This window comes from Buceros rhinoceros, unplaced genomic scaffold (assembly GCF_000710305.1).
Source record: "Buceros rhinoceros silvestris isolate BGI_N320 unplaced genomic scaffold, ASM71030v1 scaffold23529, whole genome shotgun sequence".
Lineage (NCBI taxonomy): Eukaryota > Metazoa > Chordata > Aves > Bucerotiformes > Bucerotidae > Buceros > Buceros rhinoceros.
The window spans coordinates 7,714-17,696 of NW_010433603.1; the positions used below are offsets into that span (position 1 = coordinate 7,714).

Genomic DNA, 9,983 nt, shown 5'->3' on the forward strand with positions numbered 1-9,983 from the left:
CAGAGTGCAGTGGTGGAGATCAGCACACCAGCTCTGCTGCCGGGCTGACTGAGACCTTATCACCGAGCAGCAAAAGCCAAAGAGCAGCAGTCCAGCAGCACAGTGAAAGATTTCTGAAGGACCTTTAGACATCACTAAGGGCCTTTCACTATCTGCTACGCTACAACACTGAACATAAACACACAAAAATCCTTTTGCGCTACAGCAAGCTCCAGACTCCTCGAGGTTGTTCTGCAGATCGCAACACTGCTGGGTTTCCACCTCTACCCACCCCCAGCCCTGCGGTCACCGTGAGGCCGCCTGCCCCACCAGTGCCTACAGGCCAGTGCTCTGCTCCCCCCGACACAGCTGCTCCTCTTCTGCCCAAAAGCAAGACCCTGAAGCGACACAGTCAGAACCTCTGGCTCAGGAGACCCTGTGAGGGAAGGGATGAGGAAAGCAGGACAGGAGAAGGGAAACTCAAACCCCAGGGAAGCAAGAAGAGACGAGGGAGGTCACAGGTGCGCCAGTACGCCACAAGGCTCCGTCATGAGCCAAGGAGCATCTTGTGTCCCTACTGAGATCCGATGGGCTGGGGCAGGGCAGGGAGGGACAGCAATCTGCGATCCTCCCAGCAAACCTTGAGGCAAAGGTGGCTGGTCCACCGGGGCCGAGCGAAGGAACTGCTCCTCGCTTGACGCCAGCTCATCAAGGACAGCAAGGCTGGTTTACTTCAGATGTTTTGAAGAGGAAGAAGCTCCGGCTGAACACGAAAGTGATGCAGTGAGCAGTGTGGGGTCTCAACCGGGGAAGGCACTGAGGTGCTCTGAAGCGTCCTGTCACTGAGGAGGGACCAGCCTGCAGCCCAGATGGAGCAAAGCACGAGGCTGTGACACAGGGGAAAGGAAAACTCCTGAGGTCTGCTTCTTATTTGGAGACTTTGCAACGTCTCCAGGTTTTACCTCAGAAAATTCAATTCTTATCACCTCACTTGAGAAACAGTAAGGTGTATGCGTGGGAAAGCCAGGTGTGCTCTGCCTACTCGAAGGCCCTTTTCACACCAAGGATTCTTGTCAGCACTGGCTATTCAGAAGGGCTCGCCCTGTTCTCGGTCACTGCTGCAAGGCTGCCAGGTTGCTGAGGCCAGCCCCCTGCTCTCACAGCCAACCTGGCAAAGTCCTCTTTGGAAACACATTCTTCAAGCTCCTCTTGTGCTCGTTACGGGAAGGTTCAGGCTCTCAGCCCTCTGCTCAGGGAGAACCTTCAGCGTGAAGGTGCTTGTGGCCAGTTCTCCTACAAATATCACACTGCACTTTAAATGGAACTTTTCCTACCCTGGTGTCAATCTTCTCCACTGTGTTTATTCCTTCTGAGCTTGCTAGGTTAAAAAAAGGGGTTTCTCTTGCCTCCAACTGGATTTGCATCAGGCTTCCTACTGCAGAAGTCTTGGTGTCTGATCATCCCAAGAGAGCAGAGGGGAAGGCAGAAGAGACCTCAGCAGAGCACGCAGCATTACATACATCTGGAGGAAGTAAGAGGGCCCGGGACTGTTTTATCCCTCTTCCCCTGAGACCACACCAGGTTAAGTTGTCTTTATGCTAGTGCTACACTGGAAGTTTGCTTCTGTGTACTGAGAACAGTAGCAGTCATTTGTTAATCCTCACAAACAGTCCTCTTGCTTTGGTTAACCATTAGGAGCTTAAATTAAGATACTTCTTCCCTCTTCCACTGAAGGATGCAGTGAGTTGCTTACGAGGGACCATATCTGTGTTCCTGCTAATGCAGGGATTTTGCTGTATCATCTCAAAGGAGCCAAGCACTTGATGCTGAACCCAGTCTAAGTTTTATTCCAAGCCACCCAGCGAAGACTGTACAAGGACTCTGGTCATTAGTCTTCAAGAGTCACTGTGCTCATCTCATGAACACTTTCAGAGGGTAGTGGAGGTATTTCACATGCAGACTACCTCTCCTCTGGCTGGGCAGGCTTCTTGTTCCATAAAAACCTAAATGGGTTTGGGTTGGGAGGGACCTTAAACATCATCCAGTCCAACCTCCTGCATTGAGCAGGGACATCTTTAACTAGAGCAGGGTGCTCAGAGCCCCATCCAACCTGACCCTCCCCATCTTTCTCATAAGCCCCTTGAAGCACTGACAGGCCACACTAAGGTTTCCTGGAGCCTCCTCTGCTCCAGGCTGAACCCCCGCAGCTCTCTCCCTTGTCCTCCCAGCAGAGGGTTCCACCCTCAGATCGTGTCTGCGGCCTCCTCTGGCTCCGCTCCAGCAGGTCCATGTCTCTGCTGTGTCGAGGACCCCAGAGCTGGACCCAGCCCTGCGGGGCTCTTTTGTGGTTTTTCATGGCAAGGGTTGGCTATTTCGACAGATCAGGATTAAGGCACCACACCGGTACTTTGGAAAAGACATCTGTTGCTCAAGCAGAATGCAGGCTTTGAGGAAAAGGCGTAAGCCACACTTGCTGTGCAAGAAAGATCCACACCCCAGCACTCAGGAATGAAGCATCCACATTAAAGGTCCCTCCCACCTGGCTGTTGAGGCTTTACTGCAAACGCCTCTCAGACAGACTCCTTGGGAGTTAGCAGGTGCGATGTGTGAGGCAAGCCCCGCAGGCGTTCTGCTGAGGGGGCCCCTAACGCAACACAGCAGAAGGGCAAGATGTTGCCTCCAAAGCACAGAAGATTAGGAACTTAATTTTGAGGAATTAAGGTGAAAACAGTCCGTTTGAAGCTTAAGGTCAGCCAGACATAGCACCTCGTGGCATCCAGTGTCAAATGCTGTGTCCAGGGAGAACAGGCTGCAGGAACCCAAAGGATGCATGGTGCAAGTTCAGCTCCACTGCAGTTTCTAAGCAGATGGGTCCCCATCTCTCCATCCAGTTCAAGTGTTCTTGTTACTACCCACTTCAGCTTCCCTGTCTGCCCTGGTTCACTGTACGCTGGCAGCAGCTACGAGTTCTGGCAAGCGGGTGCAGGCTCTGCTGGGTGCAGGCCTGTGGAGACACAGCAACTCCAAGTTGCTCAAGGTCTATGCAAAGGGCAGAAAGTCTTCTGTACTGTGGTTTGGAAGAGCAGGTCGTGCTGCAGACAGGGGTAGGAGCTCTCAAATGGTATTTCTGGACACATCACTTGGGAAGCCTGACACTTTCTATTCTCCGTTTGATCTGGACATCTAACACAGCAAGGTCTCAGAAAAAGACTGACCAAAGCTACGTTCTGTGGTCATCAGAAAACCACAGGGACCAACTTCGTGCATTTCTAACCAGACCGCAAAGTGACACAGTCTCGAGCCCTCAGGACTGGAGCCGCACACGTAGTACGGGCAGAGGGAACCTTAAAGATAAACACACACGTGGCACTGAGCATGCAAACGGGAGATCCTGGACCCTCCCACTGCTCCAACGCTCCTCGCCCTGCGCTTCCACAGACACCAGGAAATTGGGCTCCGCTTCAAAGGAGCTGCCTCAAACCATCCACAGCCCCAGAGATGTGCACCAACAAGAGTACACGAGACACCGGGGGAGGTGTCAACAGCACATCTCAGGTGAAGCGCTCTAACAGTGTCTGCAGCACAAGTGAGTTTGCAGAAAGTCTCAGGGACAGAGAGAGCGATGGGTTTTGCCAGTTAGAGAAGCAAAAGTCTGCAGCTACAAGGAGCAAAAAGCCAGGAGCAACAGCGGCAGAGCTTGAATAAAAGTGGCCAGGTTTCCCACTGGCTGGGAAGCTGCCAGGGCCCTGGCACAGTCAGGAGGTTGAATTATAGCTTCCAACTCTCAGTGTCTATCAGCGGAGTTTTCTCCAAGGTTTTCCAAAAGGAAAACCACAGTATTTCATTTAGCTTAGGGAGACTTTATCCTGGAGGGACCCTGTCACGTTACTGAAAGGATGGCAATAAAAGAGTAAGAAAGCTCTGTTAACCAACAGCAGCTCTTCAGAGGACCACAGGGTTTTTCTGCTGCTCAGAATCTAAATGCTCTTCTGGAGCAGGCCCCAAAGGAGAGGCTCAAAACACAATGCTCTGTCTCGTGTTCAGAGGAAAGTATTTTACAATCCAGTTGAGCTGCATCAAACACGCAAGCAGGAGCCACCCTATTTTCGGAACTGACTTGAAGCCAGCACAGACTGGAAGAACTCCACTGGGAAAGCCATAGTCAGAGGGAAACTAATCCGACAAACTCCAAGAGTACAAGCTCTCGCATTAAAGCAAAGGCAGATCTAGAGCCAGACTTGCCTAATCCTCTCTAACCTCACCTCCGCAGCCCTTCTCCAGAAACTAATACTGCATATAGTCTCTGCAGCAGCCCGGGGAAGCCTGTCACTCGCTGCCCGCTCCACACCATTTCATAAAAACAGGACGGCAGGCAGCAGGACGACACGCAGCGCCTCTGGCAGTTACACTGCTCCCAGCCTTGTGATGATCGACAAGCCTCTCTGCAGGGCTCTTCACTACTTCATGGAAGACTGGTACAGCCGACACGGACACTGGGAGCAGCACTTACCTGGGCTCCTCTAGAGTAGGATCTGAAAATGGTGCAAAATCGTCCTTGCCCTGACGTGTCCCTGCAACAAAGAAAAGTTACGGTTGTGAAATCTGGAGAATCGAATCCCGTGCTGCACATCTACTGGACCTAAGAAAAAAAAAATCAGTGTGGATCTTGCCAGTTCTTTAGAACACGCATGGTATCACAGTGCTCTGCACGATGTTTCTTAGGGAGAATGTAGGGGTACATCACCCTCTTTGGTTACAGCCAGGCACTCTCTAGAGGCCCCTGCTGTCATCGTGGTTCCTGCAGAGAAGTTACAAACCAAACCCGCTCAGCTTCAGCGCTACCTTACGACATACGAGGCTGTACGTCATTTCACTCCCCATGGCAAAGCATTTCCTCTCTAGTTCCCTGGAGCCCACGCGGTTCAGAGCCAGAGGAGACGGCAGACCCCTCCTAGTCACGGAAAAGGGCTGAACTGTTGTAAAATGAACAGAACCACGGCCTAGTCTCACTTATTTTTCCAAACATGTTTTAGACAAAAATGAAAATAAGTATCTTCACATCCAGACCCCGACAGACCCTGTTGATCGGACCCTCCAGAGAGCTCAGAAACAGCACTGGGGAACAGCATTTCTAACCCACTGTGACAAGAAAGGGCTGTTCAGCCACCATCAGCCCTGACTGTAACTCCCGAGGAGCTGTAAGTCTGACTACATTACCAGCACCTCTCAGTGGGGAGAGTGAGCCAGAGCCCAGCACACACACTGGAATGCATGAGGGTAATCAGAAACACATTAGGTTTGTCATGCCTGCTCCCCGGCCGGAATAAAGGACATGTTAAAGACCACCGAGAAGCCTGATGAAACCCTTAGCCACAGATCTGCACTAGCTACAAGTTCAGGACAGTCGTTCTTTCAGATCTAAAGCTTTCAAGGTTCATTTTATTGGTCCTGGGCATCAATCTAACAGTCTGTGCTTTCATCTTCTCCCCTGGCAATCAAATACTGGCCTGTGTGAGGAAAGTGGTGGTGAAAGATTACACACTAAGGCACCATAAACTGACACTACCAGCTTGTCAGGGAAGGTCCCATGCTGGTTCTGCAGCTCAAGAAACACAGTATAAAAAGAAGAGGGTTTCGAGAGGGAAGCAGTAACTATACATTTGGGACTAAAATGTTACAGTAGTCATCTTACAAAAGAGACAAAAGAATATAAGTGGCACCTATAAACTAGAAGAGATAAATTAGCTGTTTCTGTTCTTTTGTAAGAAAAATGAGGACATTCAGCTTCAGAGAGCAGGGGTGTAATTAAACCACCAGACTATACGCTGCCAGCGTCAGTCATTGAGGCTGAGAACACGGCACTCACTCCTCTTGAACGATTCACACGCATTACTAACACTCCTGTTACTCCATCTGAGTGCTGGTAAAGAGGCTGTTTATGTTTTAGGGCCTGTGTCATTCCCTGCCAGATCCGGGTGAGATCCAGCGCTGGGGCAAGCTGCCTGCCCTTCCTCTTTCATCTCCAGCATTGCTGTGTCAGCTTCTCAGCAGGTTCAACATCACACAACACTTGGCCAGAAGGACTCCAGATCTCCCTTTGGTGCTGACAGATAAGGTGGGGGTCTCCCCTCCCACACAGCATTTTCCTGGCTCCATCCCCGTGTCAGGTCATTCCAGTAAGTTCTGCTCTCCAGGGGGTTACCACACTCTGACACAAACCGTGAGGTCTGTTCATTGCTCTTGGTTCAATTTTCTACTCAAGTCATCCAGAAATATCCAGCTTCTGTAGGGACTAAGGCCTTCACCCTTTTTTCCCCTCTTCCTTTCCTATTCCCTTGCCTATACTTCTCAGCCTAGGACTTCAGTAAAATCCAGTATTGCTTCTCAGATACCACTGTTCCCTCAGTGATTGAGAGCTGCCTAGGACCAGGTCAGGTACGACAGAGAAGGACTGAAACGGGACTATTCCAGCGACGAACAGTGCGCTGTCAGTGCCACTCCGTCAACGGCAAGGGCTCTGGTTCGCTGGAGTAACTGGCTGGTCAGAACAGCCAGCCAGTCTCACTGCGTGCCCGTGGATGCTCTGTGCTCTCTGCAGCCCGACACGGCATCCCGCTGGCAGCACCACAGCCCCTCTCACCGGTCCTGCGCTCGCAGCCAAAGCAGCTCAGGCACACTCACCAGAGCTCCAGCTTGACCCTTCTGCCGTCCAGCAGGATAGTCGTGGTCTTGTAGTCGATTCCTGAAAGGAAACCAATAAGAAGCTGAGCAAACACTGAGCAGGTCTCCAGAGACAGACGAGAAATCTGCTTTGCCCACCCAGATGGATCGTTTCGTGCTGACAGAAAGGGATATTTTCTCCCCTTTGCTCTACCTGTGTGTTTGCGGAGGGTTGCAGAGACTTGACAGAAACAGACCTCTGCTTTGAGGCAAAGACTGCTCTTGTGGAGCGCCATCCCTCCTCCCGAAAACCACGGTTAAGCCCTAGATTGTTTCTTTCTTCTCTGTTGTTGGACAAAACCTGTTGGGACTCGAGCTGTAGGAGATCCCCTGGTCTGTAGCATTATCCGAAGTGAAGCATTAAATCACAGACTTCTGGAGGGTGAGCCAGAGAGAGGAACAGTTTAGAAGCATCTCTGCTAAGTCAGCCCACAGACCCACCATGTTTCAACAAACATCACTGTCCGAAATGCTCAAAGGGCAGTTCGGGAGGTGGGTGACACTGAAAGCCTGTCCAGAGAATGCTGGTTCTTCTCCGAGCAGCTCGGGTGCGTACCTTACTGGGCCAGGTGAAGCAGGAAACACTCCCCTTTGTCGAGAGCTGAGCAGGAAGCAGGGACAACCGCCCTTCACAGAGCCGCAGCCCCAGCCCCTCCGAACCACCCTGCCAGGCTGTGCTGAGCAGCGGCTCATCAAGCGCACAGGCTGCCCAACACCTCCAGGTACGCAGGGCTTGTTACGAGCTGCGAGCCTGTCTCGCTTTCAGACACAGCAGTTTAGAAACGGGGTAACTCCACCCGCAAGCAACACATCTGACCCGCTCCCCAGGCACCAGCACACCTCCTGCCCACCTCCCCAAAGCCTGGGCCCCGGAAAAGCAGCTTCTCCACAAGCTCCAGTTAAGCTCCACAGATACTGAAGTTCTTACCCAAAGTCCTGGGCACTGTTACTGCACTCCCACTAAAGCATAAACTGATCTACAACCGTCTTTAATGAAGCAGAGTCGCTTCACTCTGATTAGGTCGACTGCATTTTTACCTCTTGCCAATAGATATCAAGCTTTGAATCTATATTAAAAACCCGCCGACACGTTACAACCTGCATTTCCCTTTTCCTGCCAGGAGAACACTGCCCCGATAACCAAACAGACAAGTCTGTCAATAGAGCAAATGGATTTTTCTGAGTCATCAGCAGGAGCTCCCTGTTAGTGAGAAACAAATTAGATTTCAGCCTTCTCGGGGTGCTATAAAAAGCAATAAAGATAATTATCTTAAATTCCAACTATTTTCAGTGCTTTATGACAGAAAATAGACAGTTTACATTTTTATCTTCCTCCAGAAGCAAGTGAATGACCTGTATTTATTTTCAGGTGGATACAAATCTCCCTTGTCCCCAGGAATGGCAAGCAGAAGCGGGAGCAAACCTGCTCTGCGACCAGAAGGGAGCACCCAGACATCTCCCCCCCAGCTCCTGAACCAGGATCATCCCTGGCGGGCATTTCAGAAAGGGCTAATTAAGCCCGTGCCTTCTTTCGAGGGCAGGATCCCCCGAGACTCTGCTCCACACGGCACTGCCCCATTTCTCCTCGGGCACAAGAGCTCCCTGCAAGCAGCAAGTCCCGGGCACCCTACGTGCCAGCGGCCCCGGCACGCGGGTGGAGCAGCTGCACGAAAGCACCACAGAGTGGGAACAGAGACCAGTTTTCAGGGCACAGAGGCCATGTGCTTCCAGGAATGACACCGTGGAGGTGAAACGAATTGCTTGACTCTCAGCTTTTAGAAGTTCAGCTTGACTGGGAAGAGAAGAAAACTCATTAAACCCAGAACTGCCTTTGTTAGGCTGATGAACTGCCCAGCACGGGGAACGTGGGCTCCCTGTCCCGACGTGGTCACCAGAGCAATGCTTTAAACAGCCATTCCCTCCTCGCCCACCTGAAAGTACACCACAGGCTCGAACCCGAGCAAGACCTGGCTGTGGGCAGGACACCACCACCACAGCCAAGGCAGGCGACCAGCAGGAAACAGGGCTGGGAAATCCCCAAGCTCCTGCCGCAACTGTTCCCCACTCCAAAGATGCTCAGGGAGAAGCAACAGGCGAAGGAGAAATCCTTCATGGGGGTGTGAGGTGGAGGGAGGAAGCACGAGGTGCATGGCTGTACTTGCCTCCGCAGACACCCCTTCCCAGGGGACCCCCTTTAACGCTTCCACGCATCGTCGTCTTCTCGGTCCGGGCAGGACGCAGCACACCGGCCAGCTCTCCCATCGCTCTGCACGACACCCGCGACTCCTGAGGCCAGGAACCTGCATCAGTCACAGGTGCCCTTAACATCACAGGACTCACCGCAGCCGCTAACTCTGGTACCGGCACCTCATGGCTGCTACCTCACTGGTTTAGTCCCTGTAACACACGGCAGATGTAGCCCAGTACATCCTCCCCATTGATGAGGAAGCCTTTCCCAGGCCCAGCCTGCAGCTCCAGCTCAGCCCTGGCTTCCCCCTTGTCCCAGGGACCTGGGGACAGAGGCCACAGCAGCCACTAGATGCCACCAGCGCACAGAGGCTGCTGGCAGCATGACAGCTGCTCATCTGCCTCAGGCAGCTCAGATGCCACCAAGTTAGATGGAAGTTAAAAAAATTTAATTTCTGCAGTCGATGGGGTTTCCCCCACCCGAGCATCACCTCTGCCCGCAGCCAAGTCCAGCTCATTTCGACGCTGACATTTATTTCCTCCGCCAGAAGGTGCTTTGATCCCCCAGAAAGGATGCGCTGCTACAAACCTCACACGATGCTCCTGCAGCACAAGCAGCCCCAGCGAAGCAGCCTCGGTGCTGCCTCCGCAGCGGGCCCGGCCCTGGGACACGCAGCACCACCAGAAAAGAAAACAGCCTTGTTTAAAGCTTATTTTAGATCAACCAGTCTCCTCTTGACCAATATCTAGTGTGATGCAACAAAACAAGCGAGGCTTGGGAAACAAGTCAGGGCTGTTCGCTCTCATTTGCATTCAGGCTGACTCCTCTGCTATTTTTCCAGCCCTGCTTCAGACTCCTACTTACACTGACGCCATCGCAACCCCTCTTCTCTGTGAAGAGAGAAGCAAAACTCCTCCAAGAGAAATGGCAATCTTCCTTCCAGCAGCTCATGCTGGTAGCAGGCTTGTACCGGGCCATCAGCTCCTCTTCCTCTCGGGGGTTCACAGCTCGCAGGAAGCCCCTGCACTGTGTCTGCACAAGCAGCAGGGCACCGAAACCACGGGGGAGGGGACAGCTGGCAGGCCGGTCACTGTGG

At 52.4% G+C, this 9,983-nt stretch overlaps 1 protein-coding gene across 1 annotated transcript in view; it reads right to left on the minus strand.

Annotated features, from left to right (window-relative positions):
- The window catches only part of LOC104500522 (ras-related protein Rab-40C-like), a gene marked incomplete at its 5' end in the record, with an annotated part of 15,934 nt that extends 6,725 nt beyond the window's left edge, over window positions 1–9,209 (minus strand). The window contains 5 exons of the mRNA XM_010144178.1: window positions 4,490–4,550; window positions 6,661–6,721; window positions 8,331–8,362; window positions 8,858–8,985; window positions 9,127–9,209. Coding sequence (XP_010142480.1) covers window positions 4,490–4,550; window positions 6,661–6,721; window positions 8,331–8,362; window positions 8,858–8,985; window positions 9,127–9,209 — 365 coding nt within the window. The remainder of the gene's footprint in view (window positions 1–4,489; window positions 4,551–6,660; window positions 6,722–8,330; window positions 8,363–8,857; window positions 8,986–9,126) is intronic.
- Between the last annotated feature and the right edge of the window lie 774 nt (window positions 9,210–9,983).